The 19017-nt window shown below is 40.7% G+C and overlaps 1 protein-coding gene across 2 annotated transcripts in view; it reads right to left on the minus strand.

Annotated features, from left to right (window-relative positions):
* ARL15 (ARF like GTPase 15) overlaps positions 1–19017 on the minus strand; it is a 215333-nt gene that overhangs the window by 136234 nt on the left and 60082 nt on the right. For both annotated transcript variants that reach the window (XM_075184002.1, XM_075183999.1), the window contains 2 exons: positions 3834–3978; positions 185–244 (listed from right to left, as the gene is read on the minus strand). In XM_075184002.1, the coding sequence (XP_075040103.1) occupies positions 185–244; positions 3834–3978 (205 nt within the window). The remainder of the gene's footprint in view (positions 1–184; positions 245–3833; positions 3979–19017) is intronic.

A 19017-nucleotide genomic window follows, 5' to 3' on the forward strand; every position in this document is an offset into this window, starting at 1 on the left:
ACCTATTTTATATAACATAAAAGTTTACAGCTTTCTGAGAACAAACCTCCTGGAACAACCATGAAATATTCACCCACGTGACCTCGTCATACAGAACTTCTATACTTAGTACTGTAACCAAGTCATGAAGTCAGCAGTTTGTATTTTTCTTAATGGAGAAACAGGTAAGTAAAAGAAACAATACCTCCAAGTTCTTTTATATTCAGAATGGCACTCTGGAATGGAACTGCTTTTATACTAAAACCTAAAACATAAACAGAACAAACAGTAGTGAATGGTTAGGTGCAACACCAGATGCAATCGTTAGCAATCTATAGTAAGCCTTCTCCTGTTGGAGGGCTCTATATACATTACACATACACACACAATATATATATATATGTATATGCAGTTCCATAGACTTGGTACCCATAGACATCCAGTTCTATGCTCTAAAACTAGGGTGCTGTGACAGGTGATCTGACACACAGAGTTCTAAATTTGAATGCTGGAGAATACACCTGAACATTCATATTCAGGAGTGTTCCTATACACATATATATTCGGGGGGGCGCTGCGGCCGTATTAGCCTAGGGCTGCCAGAACCCTTGATCAGGCCTTGTGTGTGTGTGTGTGTGTGTGTGTGGCCACTGTCTGTGTGTATTGCCCCCCTCTGCTCTATACTTAATGCGGCTGCGAGACTCATCTTCCTCACACGCCGTTCCTCCTCTGCCTCCCCTCTCTGTCTTGCCTTACACTGGCTCCCCTTCCCCTACAGAATCCTTTTCAAACTCCTCACCACCACCTACAAGGCTCTCTCCCAGTCTACTGCCCCTTATATCTCTAACCTCCTCTCCATCCACACTCCCGCCCGCTCCCTGCACTCAGGCAATGATCGCCGCCTCTCCTCCACTCTGATTACTTCTTCCCACTCTAGAATACAAGACTTCTCCCGAGCTGCCCCCCTTCACTGGAACGACCTCCCTCGCTCCATCCGTCTATCACCCAATCTGTGCTCCTTCAAGCGGGCACTTAAAACTCACCTGTTCCTTAAGGCCTACCAACCATCCACTTAACCTCTCACCTCTTCTGTTTCTCACTGGCTCCTTTTTCTCTCCCCTTTGCTTCACTGGCCCCCTTTTTGTGCCTGATTTTGTCTACCCTCCCTTAGGATGTAAGCTCGTATGAGCAGGGCCCCTCTCCCCTCCTGTCTCCAGACCTGTTCTTCCGCTCCGTCTTTACAGTATTTGCCTGCCTGGAGTCTCTGAAGTTCTGGTACTTTGTGTTTACTGTTCTGTATGGTTTTACCCTGTATAGTCTACTGTTTGTACCATGTACGGCGCTGCGGATACCTTGTGGCGCCTAACAAATAAACGATAATAATACTAATTGTCTGTGTGTGTGGCCACTGTCTGTGTGTATTATGTGTGTGTGTGAGGGGCCACTGTGTGCATGTATTATGTGTGTGTGAGGGGCCACTGCGTGCGTGTATTATGTGTGTGTGTATTATGTGTGTGTGTGTGAGGGGCCACTGCGTGCGTGTATTGTGTGTGCGAGGGGCCACTGTGTGTGTGGAGGGGGGGGGGGGCACCAAACCGATATCTTGCCTAGGGCCCCATGAGGTGTAAATCCGGCTCTGCACCCAACTGACGCACGTTTATGCCGGCTGGGCCAGTTATCCAGACTGCAAAGTCAAGTCACCCTGGGCCAGAACGGAGCTCAGGGATTCTACCTGGATCAGCAATCACTAATATAACAAGTACTGTTTCAGTACAAAGACCCCCAACCATTGCTGTTCTAGCCAGTGGAAGGAAAATGTACTGAAAAAAAGCAGTCGCAATTAGTGGCATCAGTCACTAAAGCAGAACAGGAGGTGTATTAGTAGACATCTGCTGACCACCAGAGGTGAGGAGAGTTATTATATACAGGTAGGTAGTTATGTGGGTTACAATACTTGCTGGGTCAATGTGCCAGGCATGGATGATAAATGATGGGCACTGTTGAGTACATGTGCCAGGCAATGCTGCTAGTCTGTGGTATGTGCTGCTGGCACAATCTACGTAATTTTGGCACATCTTGGGCAAACTCAACCCTAACTAATTTACAAGGGGCACACCACAAGCGGACTTCTAGCGTCCAGAGGACTTTGTCCCCTAGAGAGTGAATGTAACCAACAGTAAGATAGACAACAAGCACTTGTAGTTACTAAATGGTTTAAACAGAGAGGACAAATAAGGCATAGAAGATGCTATGTACAATGTGAAGTGCCCTCCAATTAAGGATGGTTATAGACATTGGTTTGATTCTATTAATAAACAAAACACAATATTTTGAACATGAACAGCTTTATTAAAACACAAGTTGTGCAAACATCCACAAACCGATTAGTATCTACAAATGCACTGTCTCTAAGAAACATACAACTGACAAGAGACTACTTTGGCAGAACATGGGACAAATGGATGTGGCTGAAACTATGGCCTGCTGGGAGGTATGGAGTAACTATATCGCTCATAGAATGTGTCAGGTTCCTATATACAGTCCTGTTAGGCTCAGTCACATCCTCTTGCTTCTGCACAGTATTCTGGACATTTATAAAAAACTGTTTGGAAAAAGGTGACCCCTAGCAACCAATCGAATTATAACTGTCAGATGGCTAGTACAGTTTACATAAGGAATACCACATCTTCCATACGTGGAAAAGCTTTCATAGATGACTTTAATATGAAGATATACAGATACCCCATCTAGCAGTATCCATAACAGAACGGATTATTACAATCTGTTTAAAAGGTTATAAATGGAGTTGGCACAGTAGTAACGCATTCTCTAATTTGTCATTGCAGTAATTTAGACAGTACTTTCTTCTATATCCCAACTTGGCAAACGCAACTTAACTGCAGAAAGACATTATGTCTTTATGAAGAACATGCCGATAGCACACATTAACATTTAAGAGGAGGGCACTGGATGAAACACGGGCAGAAGACGATTGTAAATGCTTCTTTCATCCTGAGTGGTTGGTAACACTGTCAGCGTGTACTTCCTAGGATTTAATTAATCTTATTTGCCGAGCCAGTTTAGCTGCATTTGCCAAGCACTAAATGCAATACAGACCAAGGGCTAGATTTACTAAACTGCGGGTTTGAAAAAGTGGAGATGTTGCCTACTATAGCAACCAATCAGATTCTCTCTGTCATTTATTTAGTACATTCTACGAAATGACAGCTAGAATCTGATTGGTTGCTATAGGCAACATCTCCACTTTTTCAAACCCGCAGTTTAGTAAATCTAGCCCCAAGCGTCTTTGTACAAACCCTAAAACGTGTGACTAAGCACTCAAACTGATCATATTAAAGATAAAGGACAACTCCACCCTAAAATTATTATTTTTTAAAGCATCTCCCTCTTCCCAACTAGCAGAACTGTGGAATACCATCCCGGCACCTCATGGCACACAAACCTGGAATTCTGGAGAAGTGTTATTAGAGAAAGCTCTGCATTGGAGCGAGTCATTCGGAACTTCTGGGTTCCTCGGAATGTGACTCACACTCAGGTTTTATAGCTGAGGGGGTGGAGGCGTTTGTTAAAAAATAATTTTAACGGTGGAATTATTCTTTAAAGTGACAGGGAAAATGATAACGAAAACTAATAAATAGGTGTGGACCAACTGTTAGAGTAGAGACCTTTAATTTATTTTCATCAAGTACAATGACCAGGGGAAGAAAATAAATATAAAAGTAAAAGGTTCAACCTCTATTCCAAGTTAGCCTCACCTGTAATGATTGCCCCAGTCATGAAAACATCCCTGTAAAATCACCATAGCTATGACAGTGCACAGTAAATGGAATTACCTGTGGTAGGCACAATATTGTCTTGGCTTTCACTGCACAGCTGTGTTAAAAGGCTGGTCTTGCCGGATCCCGTGAGCCCTATACAAACTATATCATATTCGGGCCGCGGAGGGGGAGGACCCTTACAACAGAGGGCTCGAAAACACTGCAAAATATAATAAAGACATTAGCAATGATAATGGTTTACAATGCAAGGTGTTCAAAATAGGTGTGTTCTGTAAAATGTTATTGTACAAAAAACCCATAAAAATATTGTGCAACACAAAAATTCTATAAGTAACCTTTTGGTTTTAAAGTGAAGAATCTATGTCAGACTACGGCACATTGAGCTGAAATACTGCTACAAGTTACTGCTAATTATTGCTTAAAAACAAACTATCCTTTAGATAGTAGTACACACTTCCTATAGTATACAGTAATTCAAATCACTTGTCATATAATACAGAAAATACTGTATATCCGTTAAAGCACAAAGTATATACCACAATACTAATGTAGTTCATTACATTGTGTAGGAACCCTAAAATGTAACACTATAGCAAGACTATAGTATACAATAAGTGAGAAACCATCAAAGTAGAAATTTCAATAGATTGTAGAAAATCCTATATAATTGAACAGCAACATCTATTTAATTAGAAATGAGTTTTGCCAATATGTATGCTTGGCTGTGGCGCCTCTCCTTTCTTAGTGAAGCTTTATTATAGCTGGCTGGTGATAGTGTAACCATATCTAGGAGGAGGAAAGCAATGACTTGCAAAGTGCGGTTGAAGAAAGCCCCTCATCCTGCTTCAGACTTGATGTGCGCAGTCTGCTTCATAAAACCATGTCCAGCAGCCAATCAGCCGGCTGTGCCACAGAACGTGACCCCCTCAGATCCACTCCAGTACCATAAACTGCACCTACTGATCTGATGAAAGGAAGTCACTGAGGCAGTATGAACAGGCGGACCGTCTTTGACTAGGTAGTCCGTCCCTTGGAGAGGTTGGGGTGATGGTTCCAAGCAGCCAACGTGAGCCACTTATCTTCAAAATGGGATCGTAAAAAAGAAATATAGGAAGTATCTGAAACAGACCAGGACCGCTGCACTACAGGGGTAGACCACTATCACTGGGGAGGTACAGAAAGAGGGCACTCCTTTATCATTAAGGGGTAGATTTAGCAAAGCTAGTCAAAAGGAAACAGAGAGGTGTTGCCCACAGCAACCAATCAGATTCTAGCTATCATTAATCTATTTCATCCTAAACAAAGAAAGCAACCATCTGATTGGTTGCTATGGGCAACGCAACTACTTTTCCCTAGTTTTGATAAATCTACCCCTTATTCCACAGGCGTTTAGATGCTTCAAAAGAACCCATTATAACAAGTTTGGTGCAAAACATTTAACATCACAGGGGCTGAGGCCAAGGGGGAGGATAGCCTAAGCCTTCGTGGATCTCTTGATAAGGTTGCGTTCTTGGAACAGCCAGCTAAGCAGGATTTTAATAAAATCTTCAGCCCAGCTAGGAGTATTATAATGCTCAACACACATGTCGATAGAGTAGAGCTGTTCCCTTACATTCATCTACTGCTGAGAACCACGTGGGAACTGTATAATATACACAGCAAGCAAAGTTCATTGGATCGGGCTGGTGTCCTTTTATTGGTTTTCAGGGATGCATAATCTACTTGTGATCACAGTTCGCTTCATGTGAAGAGGTAACAGTTTGATATGATTGGAGCGAGGAAGAACAACAAGTCAGAGCTGCCAGCTAATTTTATAGCTCTCCTGAACCTCTGCGTTATGCATCATCACACCTCTAATGTGACCGAACATATTAAACCTCTCTCCAAAGTAACAAGTACGAGATCTACACATGCAAAGCCAAGGTTCAGCAGAAATATATACAAATATGGGGAGTCTTATCTGGAATGCCCAGGACATGGGGACTTTCCATCACTTGGGGCGACATGGCTAAAATATAGACTCAATTACAGAAAACATAAGTGTGGTCTAGACCCATATTACAGCTGGCATCTCCCCTTCTCCTCCCTCATATTCTATGTACGATATTCTCCTCCTCACTATCTCTACTCAGTGACAGAGAGAGGACATGACCTGTGATTATGGCAGTGTTTACAAGGAGCCCAAAGTATTTACTTCATTATCTTTTTGAACGGTAAATTTCCCAATAGAAGACCACATACGGGTATATGATAAATATCTTAAAAGTATTACAATGAACTTCCCCTTTGATTAAAATATTTTAACACAATTATAGGAGGAATTATAAGGATATTGGGGTCGATTTATCAAACTTTCCAAAAAGGGAAATGTGGAGGTATTGCCTATAGTGACCAATCAGATTCCAGCTGTCATTTATCTAGTACATTCGATAGCTGGAATCTGACAGGTTGCTATGGGCAACACCTCCACTTTCTTTTGAGAAGGTTTGATAAATCTATCCCAGGGTATCTTCTTATTATAGTAAATATGGGAAATATAGGAAATGCACACACATATTACATGTACATATGACCAGCAGAACACATCATTCCCTGGCTGTAAATTCTAAAAGTCACCGTTTGGTTAAAACAAGGGGCTACTATGATCCCCAAAGAAAAATACAAACCAAGAACTATTACTACACTCCCCCAACTAATTATTCACCCATTTACGCCTCACTTCAAGATTTACAGATACAAGAAAATCGGAATCGTTTTTTTGAGTGCGAGATTCCTAAAATAATAAGACTATTATGAGTGTGTTTCATTTAGAAAACGCCTATAAGTGCGTGTAATTTATTCTTTCACAGCCCTAAAACCCGACTAGACTGTTCTCACACTTGTTGCTATCTAGGTTTTAAAAAATATGCACGCAGACAAGCCTGTAAATGAGAACCTGATCAAAGTTGTTGGGGTCAGACTTAGAAAAACAATAGCACTAGTGCCTGTCAAAAGGTGATTCCCACTGCACGGAGAAGGGTCAAATTACTCCATGTAGCACGAAAATGCTCATTTTCTAGAATGTCACAAAAAAGAAAAAAAAAAAAGTTTCCTTTCCAAGTAAAGAAACAATTCACTAATGCTCGCAGTTATTTCTCCTTTCTGTCACGCTTTGCAAAGTGCAAGACAAAAGAACACAGATAAATATGGCAAAAAAATATGTACCGCTAGGAGTCCTCTTATATTTATTTTATTTTTTGTTACAGCATAACAGTGTGTGCATAAATCTTAATGTCAATGACAGGAAGGGACTTTGGTGGGCTATTAACATAAATCTGACAAACGCTAATTTGATGGGTGGCTGTATCTGTCTGCTGCTAGGCCAGTCTAGACAGTCTATTGAGAAATGCTCAAACACAACTGTTTGTCCCCTGTTACACCATCTGGAAATAGCAATAAGAGTCTACCCAGTGCCATTCACAAATGGGATCAAAGCACATGCTAATGCGTTCATGAAGTCCTACACACAGAAGATTCAATCTGAGCTCACCCAGCAATTTTCTGAAGACCTTAACGAAGAAATCCCGGACTTTGTAAGCACTTAGCAAAGCGTGAACAGAAAGAGAGGGGGGGGGGGATGCCATGGTTGTTAATAGACAGAACCTACCATACCTGCTTTAGAACCTCTAGGAACCTGCAGATCTTAACCCATCAGATGCCCAATGATTCAGTAGCATAAACGGTTCTATTGGTATTCATTGCACTTCATAGCTAAGTGTATTTCTCTTGCTCGGTCTTCCATTAAACTCCACTGCAGCATCACATCAAAGCCATGGGGGCCCCCTATTGAACTGCTTTGCGTATAGCGAATATAAAAGTCTGGTGAAGAGGCAGGGCAGTCTCCAATCCGCCAACTTTATACACAGAAGGAACAAACGCCAAGTAACTTTCATTTGTGAACTATAAACAGTATCAGAACATAGAAGCGATCTGCTACCGCTGATCGGTGCATTTCTCTTAGAAGAGGTAAAACAAACTTCGATCAGGGGATAAATGACACGACAATATAATTACACATGATGCTGGTGTTATCGCATTTCCCTAGCAGAAAAAAACACTGCCTTTCACTTAAAAAGGAAATAAGCACATTTTATAATACATACAGTCGCTTATTTCAGTTTAAAATCACATTTTAAAAATAAATGTATAAACTAATCCCTTTTTTTTATATTTTTTAACTGCAGAATACATCAATGATTGCTTTGTAACACAGTATAGTTGACGATTTAAAGTTAAAATAAACCTGACTTGCATTTCCTTCACACTCTTAAATGTAGAACAACTCTGGCTAATTATTTCAAGTTGCTTATTGTATGCTGCCGAGTGCTGGTATATTTACGTGAAAGTCTGTCCCACATCATTAAGCTGGATGCACGCTACAGGTTTCTCACCTGATTATCATGCCAATTACACGATAAAAGACTGTTGGGTCCGATAATTGCGTTAGTGTGTACGCTTCCATGACCATGTTTTACGGTTACAAAGCACATTGTATCGCATGATTTGATTTTTTTAAAAGGGACTAAAAATCTCTATAAACGATGGAAGGATGTCGGGCAAATTCTGCAGTGTGTACGGACTCATGACCAGCAGTGTAGGCAGATCCCCATAGAGTGTACAGAGTCACCATCTTGTAGCAGATGGTTATGACAGCTAAAGGGCACAGATCTGAAAGTAAATCGTGTAAAAGGTGACTCAGTGGTTAGCACTTCTGCCTCACAGCGCTGGGGTCACGAGTTCAATTCCCGACCATGGCCTTATCTGTGTGGAGTTTGTATGTTCTACCCGTGTTTGCGTGGGTTTCCTCCGGGTGCTCCGGTTTCCTCCCACACTCCAAAAACATACTGGTAGGTTAATTGGCTGCTATCAAAATTGACCCTAGTCTTTCCCTCTCTCTGTCTGTGTGTGTGTGTTAGGGAATTTAGACTGTAAGCTCCAATGGGGCAGGGACTGATGTGAGTGACTTCTCTGTACAGCGGTGCAGAACCTGTGGCGTTATATAAATAAATGGTGATGATAATGATATATATGCATGAGTCAGCATGCTGATCAGGAATTTCAGACATTAGTAAAATCACTATAGATCATACTTACCAACTTTCTGTTGGTGAAATCCGGGAGCCTGCAGAGGAGGTGGGCGTGACGGGGGGGGGGGGGGGGGGGGGGGGGTGACGTCATTTTGGACCTGCCCCCATGACGTGATGACGCAAAATGCGTCATTTGACAGCGGGGGCGGGGCCAAACGCCGCGATTCACTGGGAATCGCGGCGTTTGGGACTTAATTCTGCCCACTTCACTAGGAAGTGGGCAGAATTATCCAGATGCGGGGGATTGCCACACTCGCCCGGGAGCCCGGGAGACTCTCGCAAAATGCGGGAGTCTCCCGGATATTTCGGGAGAGTTGGCAAGTCTGCTATAGATATTGCAGTGTAGCCCCCTCTCACTCAAATCATCAAAAATCTCAAACCATACCGGTTTACTTAATCATTTTATTAATACACCCCTAATCATACACAATGCTTAACTCTCTTTACTCTATTGATAATCTTTGATATACTTATATTCTATCATGTGTTTTTAGTCTGCATGATGATGATGATGATGATGATGATGCCCTGTTAGCAACATTATATATGCCAACTATGATCTCATTTCCCTTTTCTTTTTCCCCATTTATTTTTCAATTGCAACAACCTAGTCTGAGTTAATTAAGTCAAGTTAAAGAAATCTTGATGAATTCAGCCCAGGTTATTGTCATTAAAAGGAAAAACAGAGACTACTAGGATACTATGAAAAGGATAGTCTGTCAGATTATGATCAACAACCTCATACACAAAGTTTTGTAAACTAAGTAACATGTCTATTTTTTTTACATTATGTTCACATTAAAATGCAAATCCAGCAACTCGGCAGCCTTCATTTACTGCTAAAGTCACTACTGTGAGGGGAAGAGAATAGTGCGATAGTCTACAGGACTTTTTCTTCCTCACAATCGGGAAATCGAGGGTGTTGGGAAAAGCAGAAATTTCCAGTACCTCTTTTAAAATCTTTGGGAAATGCACTGGGAAACGACCACAGACAAAACTCTGCAAACAGTCTTATCTTTGTACCACAAAACAAATGAGCGATGTGTGTCACACACAGCCCGGCCAGCAGATCTGTACTGGAGACCGGTCATTGCCATCCATACGATATCAATGACTCCAAAAGATCACCACCCCCCCAGTAGTAAACTAAACCATACAAAAACAGAAAAACAATCCCCACACAGACATAATAATCTAGTGTCCAGTGTCAACCAGTTCAAAGTGATCATCATCTTTCTTATCTGAAAAGACAGCGTGCAATCTGCAGGTTAGCTGACCGCAGACTGCGTAAATCTATGTAATTTAACATGCCGAATTATGACACATGATCTCTAAAGAACGGTGCAGACAGGAAAATCAGTAACAGCAGCCTGCTCTTCCCGTGACCTTGTACAAGCCACTATCAGCTGAAACACAGCAAGACTGGAAAACTCTGACACAGAGTGAACATTATAAAGGAATATTACTGAAACAAATGACATTTTGACTATAAGGCTGGGTACACACTACAGGTTTTTCATCCGATTATCAGGATGGTCACACAATACATGACTGTTAGGTTCAATATTGTATTAGTGTGTACGCTCTCACAATCATGTTTTATTGTTCCAAAGCACATTGTATCGTTTCATTTGATTTTATAAATGGACTAAAAATCTCTATAAATGATGGAATGATATCGGGCAGATTCTGCAGTGTGTACACATGACCAGCAGTGTAGGCAGATCTCCATACAGTGTACAGAGTCACCATCTTTTCAGCTGATGATTAAGACAGATGAAAAGCACAGATCTGACGGTAAATCATGCAGGTGTGTACACAGGTATCGGCATGCTGAGCGGGACTTTCAGGTAAAATCGTTAATATTGCATCAGGATAGATTTTCTGTAGAGCTTGCTAAGTATAACAAGAATAAGTCTATACCCTGTACATGCATTCTTCCATTCATACGTGAGACAAGAGGTGCAAAGACTGCAAACAGGACAAGCAATTAAACTTTTGCTTAAGACCAATTATGAAATTGTAATAAATCCAGGGAGAGCCATAAGGTTACCAGGTAGGAGCAAACCAAGTCTTACAGCGGGGTCTGTGTCCTTCACTTCTAGCGTAAAGCGCTGGTGCTCCGAACAGCCAACATATCCAATAATAAAAGTAACACACCTCATACACAGACCCATTGTGACCCACAATATTACAGGGGGGGGGGGGGATTAGGGTGTTGCCTAATAAGCTCTTACTGGTATTATTGGATACTTCGTGGGAACAGACATGATGTCTTAATTTAAAAGAAAACCTCAGTGGCGCTATATAAATAGCGCAGGAGGAGAAGAGCCAAGGAACACTTATCAAACAGCAAGAAGGGTAGATACTGGGTGCCTTTATTTTTTGAACCGTGGCCGGTTTTAATAGGAAATCTCCAGAACTGGAAGTTCAGAGTGGAAAATCTAATAATTTGCTGGGTAAACCAAACTATTCTAAGACCCTTTATTTTTTTTTAATAAAGGTGCTACAATACCCAGCAGCACCAGACAATCCGTATAGCCACACCTCCCAAATTTTCAAAAGGAAGTAGTTGTGTGTGCTGCAACAACGCTGCTGTGTGCATGAAACAGAGTGCGACCACCTCATAATGTGGAAATGACCACACCTCCCAGCCACGCTCCTGTGGCTAGCACTAAGCCACACCCTGCCCTCCTCTCTCTTCCACGAAATCTCACATGCAGTGTCGCATGCAATAGCTATGCGAGGTGGCGTGAACGGGTCATATCTCCCAACAGTCCCGACAAAAAAGTGCTGGGACAGTTGGATGGTATGGGATAAGAAACCATACACAAACACAGAACCAGTACATACAAGGTAGACAATGAAGGTGCAGATTTAGGACAGAAAGCGGAGAGGGCCCTGCACACGAGACCTCACCCATCCATCCCTAACGCCAAATTATTTTTGTATACATTTTTATATACACACACAGATTATCCAGCTATGATAGTCAAGGCGACCAATCAGCAGAAATACCAAGGACGCAATTATATCTAGAGCCAGGTAGCCAATGCACCAACAACAGTTACTGCTGGCGCTTAACACAGGGTTTCCCAAACCCAATCCTCAGGGCTCCCCAACAGTGCCGGTTTCTTGGATCACATGTGACGTAATTAGGACCACCTGTGGATCTGTTACAATGTGTCAGCCAGTAATGAATACACCTGTGCTCCAGCAAGGAGATATGGAAAACCTGCACTGTTAGGGAGCCCTGAGGACTGGGTTTGGGAAACCCTGGCCTAACATTTCTATTATAGTTATTGGATGCAAACAATCTCTGGTCATGTTAAAGATACTGCTGGATTATACATTACTTTGTCCACCCCTGCTCTATGAAATGACATTACATAACCATACAGCCAACATGCATCCATACATTTGTAACAAACATCCAAGACTGTAACAAAACGTTTTTTTTTCAGGTCACAATACCCAAGTTTCCTATTGTGTGTCATAGTAACAATTGTACGACCCCGGTCTGACTCAACCTATTCATTGGAAGTCTATAGAGTGGTAACATAAAAAGTGCAAGTTAAACAGTCTCAGTGCCAAAAAACCGGGATTGTCCTTGAATATCCAAAAGCTCAACCCCAAAAATATCATTAGTTAAAAGCAGACGTTGATTTATTAACTTTTTCATTGTTATTTCTTCAGGGACCAGAGATGATGCAAGAACATTTCTGGCACAATTTCCCACGCAGATATTTTTTCCAAGTCACATTCATAATACACGATATTGTAAAAACTAAATGTACCTAGAAGTACTGAGAATTGTATACAACTTTTATATTTGCTGAACTTGCAGTTGCACAGCATGGACAAAATATAATGGGTGAGGGGAATTTGGAGAGTTATACATGCTGCAGAGGATGAGAAACATCTTACAAAAAAAATTATACAGCATAAAAGGTCATCATACTATAAAAAGAGCAGAAGAATTTAAATAGCTCCATTTGAACTGACTTTATTTAAGGATAATTTCAAACAGCGTGATTCTATAATTACAGAAGTGACAAAGTGCAACAAACTGAAGAGGTTTTCAGTACAATGTCTAAATGTTAAACTGCACTGCCATCCAGTGGCAGAAAAGTAGAATGCACACTTATGTTACCGTTTTTAAATCCTCAGCATCCTACATTAAATATCATCTTTATTTATTAAGTCAAGGAACAGTAATAACCCACGGTGTTCTGCTGAGTTATTTCAAACAGGTGACTTCTAAAACAACTTCACGAATTACACGTTTATACAGCTAATGTAATGGCTGTATATACTAGACTAGATATAGATTTTGACGGCAGATAAGAACCGCTTGTCCCATCTAGTTTGCCCAATTTTTAATTAAAATATGGTAACCTAAAACCCTATTTGGTCATTTAAACTTTGTAAGGATATCCTTATGTCTATCCTAAGCATGTTTAAACTGCTCTACTGTATTATCCTCTACCACCTCTAATGGGAGGCTATTACACTTATACACTGCCCTTTCCATGAAGTAGTTTTTCCTCAAATTTTTCTGAACCTACTTCCCCCTCCAGTGTCAGTGCATGTCTTTGTGTTCTAATATATCTCTTCCTTTGAAGAACGTTTCCCTGCTGTACCTTACACAGAGGAAGGGGTGGGAACGGGACTAATACATTTCTCTCTGTAAATCTGCAGCGCATGCAAATAAAAAGCAGATTCCTTTATTGCAACTTCAAAATATCAGCAATAGAAACTTCATAGCAATCATATAGAATTTCTCATATAAAATATAATGAACGAAGAGAATGCACTAACGCAACTAAAAATATGTGACGTGTTCGGTCGGGAGTAGGTTGTATTATCTAACTTTTCCTGGAATGTCAGAACAGCTGTGTTTACACACGTCTATATATTTCTGGATTATTTCTAAGAAAGTCTGCCCTGCATCCCAAGCCTCTGAATAATAAAAACCTGTTATCAGCAGTACGTTACACTAATATACCTCCCCTCCCCACAAATTCCTTTGACATCTACTAACTTAAATGAATAAAGAACTAGGCACAATTAAAAAGATATTTCCAAGCACACCCCCCTTCCTACTACTGCCAGACGCCCATGACAACCCGCTGATGTTGTTAATCAGGGAGAGGGAGGTGGTGGGGATAGAGAAAGTTTTTCATAACCTACGCGTTTCTGATGCTGCGTATACCACAGGTCTGCCGATTGGGCGGAAGGGAGCCTATCAGTAAGAAAATAATATGTGACCCACTTATACTTTAATTATTAAATATATATGGGGGAGCGTCTGGCTGCACATGTAGACAAATGTGGGGTGTGAGAGCTGGCATACAGCGTTGTCCTGACACCCTAATACTTGACATACCAGTAATTATAGTATTTCATTTTGAAAGTGTCCAAATGTTGGGTAAACAAGAAAGGTTTTGACGTGCTGACAGAGTTGGCAGCTACTGGCAATAACCATAAGGAACCCTCAAACTCTGATCAAGGACACTGCAGCCAGATTCCTTTGGTGAAACAAACCATATAAAAAATATTCTATAAACAATGTCAATATTGCCTCATAGCTAAAAGAATGATAGGTCAGCTTTATATGGGGGGGGAGAAATCCCTCTCTCTTCAGATATACGTCACCTCCAGCAGAAGGTCATACAACTGCAAAGGACACTGATGACCAAGAGAACAGGATGGTAAGAAGTAATATTCTAGTTTAGGCCTTCCCAAGAGAACAGAGGACCCTCAGGCATTCCTGGGAAAATAATTGGAGGTGAAGATTGAAAGAGAAGCGTTCTCCTATACATTCACCTGTAGAGCTTCTCCCAAACTCCCACCTCTTTGTGCTCCTTTGTGGACAGTCCTAAGATGCTGAATTATAGCAATAGAGGATATGTCATCCGCTGACTGAAGAATAAATGCCCTATACAATTTGAATCATATTGAATTCACCACTAAAGTAAAGAAACCACAAAATGACTAAGTGAGCCTCCATATTCTATACCAGTGATAGGCAGCCAGATACACCTCAGGGGCAGCAGGACAGTCCTCTAATCTTCTCCGTAATAAATTAAAACAATATATTTAATCAAAGTTAGAGACACCTATCTGTATTGACATGTCACCAGCAAGTGTTACAAGCTAGAACAAACTAACTAATCTGACAATAAATCTAGGATGAGCTGGGGGCCACTGATGAAGTCTCGGAGGGCCGCATACAGCCCTAGAGCCCTGTTCCCCTTCTAATCCCCCCTAAATTCAATCTGATAGAAGGGGGCCAGTCTCATTTCTTCCCATCAGCAGAAGATAGTGTCAGATGGATAGAAGACAAATTCCCACCCGGTTCACCTAAACTCTCAACGTGAAACAAGAAAAATTATTATTATTACTAACGGCACATATCTCATTATGGACACAGCCTGCGTATATATTTTAAGATTTTAGAAATAGATAAAAATATGTATATAAGCTAAACACCATTTAGGACAAGTCAGACATATATAAATGCAGATCATGGACATATCTGGTCAAGATGCTGAATTAGTGGGATAGAGTTATTCCCGACTGATGCGATATAATGCTATATTATTAATAAAATTATATATATATATATATATATATATATATATATATATATATATATATATATATATATATATATATATACATATATATATATATATACACACATACACACAAGTTAACCCGTGCATGATACTCATGCATTCTAGTCAAATGAAGCTACTTAAGGTGTTAAAAAGTTTCTTGTCATGCATTTGGGCCATAGCCCAGACCTCCTCAGGGGAAGAGCGTTACTTCCCGACGCAAGCGCCCTTTTTTAACGTGGTTTTGTCCACATGTCACCACCTCATCATTCTTCTCCATCACCTCATCCTTCATCTTTATCGCCACATCCTTCATCTCCATCGTCTTACTGTTCTAAAACTTCTCGATACACAACGTTTCTGCTAAACACCTTATCGCTGTGCTCAATCAGTCTTCCTTGAAGGGCAGTATTCATAACCTGCACCTTCACATCACTGCTTCTCCGTACTCGTGAAAATGCGACATACAATTGTCCATGACCAAACACAGGCTGTGGTAAATAAATACCCACACGGTCAAGTGTTTGACCCTGTGACTTGTTAATGGTCATAGCAAATGCCGCCTTCAAAGGGAACTGCCGCTGTCTTAGCTTAAACGGCAGTCCTATTTCGGATGGACACAAGTCAATCCGAGGTATCATCACCTTTTCTCCTTTAGCAGAGCCAGTCAAAACTTCTGCTTGCATCACATTCGTTTTCAGTGCTGTCACTACTAATCGAGTGCCATTGCACAGTCCTCTCTTAACATTCAGATTTCTCAATAGCATAATAATGCTTCCAACTTTCAATCTTAATCTGTGCCTTGGCATTCCGGAAGGAGTCAACGTATTTAAAAACTCAACTGGGAAATTTTCTTTCTCAGTGTCATCGTCTGCTTGTACTGCATCATCACTCAAATAAATCATAAATTCACCTTCCATTATCTCCATCACCTCTTCATTAAGTTAATCAACATCCTCATTTAAGGGACACAAAATTGCTCGATTCGACATAGATTTAACCATGTCGATCGAAATGTTCTCGCCAAATATCTCCTTAACAATATCATCGCATACCATGTCGTGTGGTATCTCAATTGTTTCTTCGTTAAATTCATCTTCATTTGTAAAAGCTCCATCTCCCAACTTCAACAACCAATCACTGTATTCAGGATCTTCCGATCGCTGATTAATCTTCAATTCAAGTCTTTTAAATTGCCTCCATGTGCTCGAAAACTTAATGCTTCCTTGCACAATGGCAGCTCTCATTGCATGCAGTAGAACCGGCAAGCATTGTCTGAAGTCACCTCCCAGTAAAATAACTTTCCCCCCAAAGGGTATATTATTCTTCATCACTTCTCTCAAAAGACGATCTATTGTATTGAGTGTATGGTTAGAAACCATTGTGCACTCGCCAATTATAAATAATTTTGCGAGCTGAAGGCTCTTAGCCTGATCGGATGTTGGCTTAATTCTGGATACAGATGTTTCATTAATTGGAATTGGAAGTCCATATAAGGAATGGACTGTCCTTCCTCCATTTAAAAGATTAGCTGCAATGCCTGTCGAGACAGCAGTAATCACTTTCTCTCCTATCCCATTCATAAAATGGATCAAATTAGCATAAAGGTAAGTTTTTCCACTTCCTCCAGGGCCATCAATAAAGAACAAATTCTCACTTAGAGGTTTATTCGAAATTGCTTTCGTTATTTTGTCATATGCATTTCTCTGCTCTTCATTCAACGTAAGGCTCATTTCTTCTGCTTGCTGCCTTTCTATTTCTTGATCAATTTCTTGATCAATGTCTGGCAAATAAACTGGAGGACTCGGAAGTCCGTAATATGCACAACTCATTCGATGGGACGCTAACACATCATTAATATCTCTAAGGGCATAGCCCTCACATTCATTGCAAGTAGGGTCTTGCGAATGAAGTCTGTGACAGTAATCTTCCATCATATCGTGTTTAAATTCTTCATACAATTTGCGTAGATCAGTCGGAGAGCCAAACACGCAAATGTATGCAAATAAATCTCGTAGTTGCCGAGGCATATTACACACAACTGCATCTTTCATAGTCGATTTCCACACCGTATCATCAAGCAAAAATCCTCTTGCTTTTGCCGCTTCACGAAAAGTCAAATATTCCACTTCACCAACAGTTCTCAAATCTTGGAAGTTTGTAGCTCCCTTGACGTGTAACAAATTTAATCTCAAATAATATCTCTCCCCTTCTTTTAACCCCACCGAGTACATTCTTCCAATCACCTTGTGTCCTCCTCTCTGTCTCTTTTTCCAAACTCCCTTTTCAAAAACAAAATGCTCAGGAATTTCTCGATAAAAAAATTGGCGAGCATTTTGATTGGTTTCATTCAGCTTGAACCAAGCCATGAGAGTTGAATTCTTATTCAATCTCTGTACAAAGTCTTCCATATTTTCTGTGTCGAAGAATATGCTCTGTTGTCCAGGCATATGCACCGCCAATCGTATGATGGCATGTGTCTGCATGTGCATTGGAAATGCAAATATCCTCCATATTGCTTCGGGAGCACTCACATATCTCGAATCTACATGCTTCGCAGGCTCATCATGTTTATCTACTTTAATTTCAACATTGGCACAATCATGTCCTTTATATACGTATTTAAACAAATACTTCACACTTTGTATTGATGCACACACCTCAACATTGATGTGGCAATTATATTTTAGTAACAAATATGTGTTGTAAGGTACAACCCATGAATTGTCAAATATTTTTCCAGAAAGGGCTGAAATTTGGTAGGGCTCAAACTCATTTTCGTGCGGTAATTTTACCTCATGAACACACATGTGTAGTGGCGTGTGTTAGTGTGTGGAAAAAAATATTTTCTCAGAAAGGGCTCATCCAATTGACCTGAAATTTGGTATACTGACATTATTTGACAAAAAAATTAGAATAGTGAAGTCAGTAAACTTCCATCATCCCCCCTTCCCCCCGTAGGAGGGGTAGTAAAGGCTAAATTTACGAGTTGAGGGCTCAAACTCATTTTCGTGAGGTAATTTTACCTCATGAACACACAGTAAAAAGGGTGCTTGCGTCGGGAAGTAACGCTCTTCCCCTGAGGAGGCCTGGGCTATGGCCCAAATGCATGACAAGAACCTTTTTAAGAGCTTAAGTATCTTGATTTGACTAGAATGCATGAGTATCATGCACGGGTTAACATTATATATATATATATATATATTATATATATATATATATATATATATAAAGATTTTTGTACTTACGTTAAATCTCTTTCTCCATTTCCATCTGGGGGACACTGCTGCCATGGGGTTGTATGAGAGCGCATAGAGTTGGCACTTAAATAGTTAACAACTAAGTTTGCTGCTGACTCCTCCCACAGACCTCAGTAATACTAAAGTCCTAAGAAAAGGGCTCAACAAAACAACTAATTGTAGAACAGCAAAAGGGAGGGAACGCAGTGTCCCCCGGATGTAATCCGATAAACAATGGTCTGCTTGGTGG

Source organism: Mixophyes fleayi, chromosome 1 (assembly GCF_038048845.1).
Source record: "Mixophyes fleayi isolate aMixFle1 chromosome 1, aMixFle1.hap1, whole genome shotgun sequence".
NCBI classification, from domain to species: domain Eukaryota; kingdom Metazoa; phylum Chordata; class Amphibia; order Anura; family Limnodynastidae; genus Mixophyes; species Mixophyes fleayi.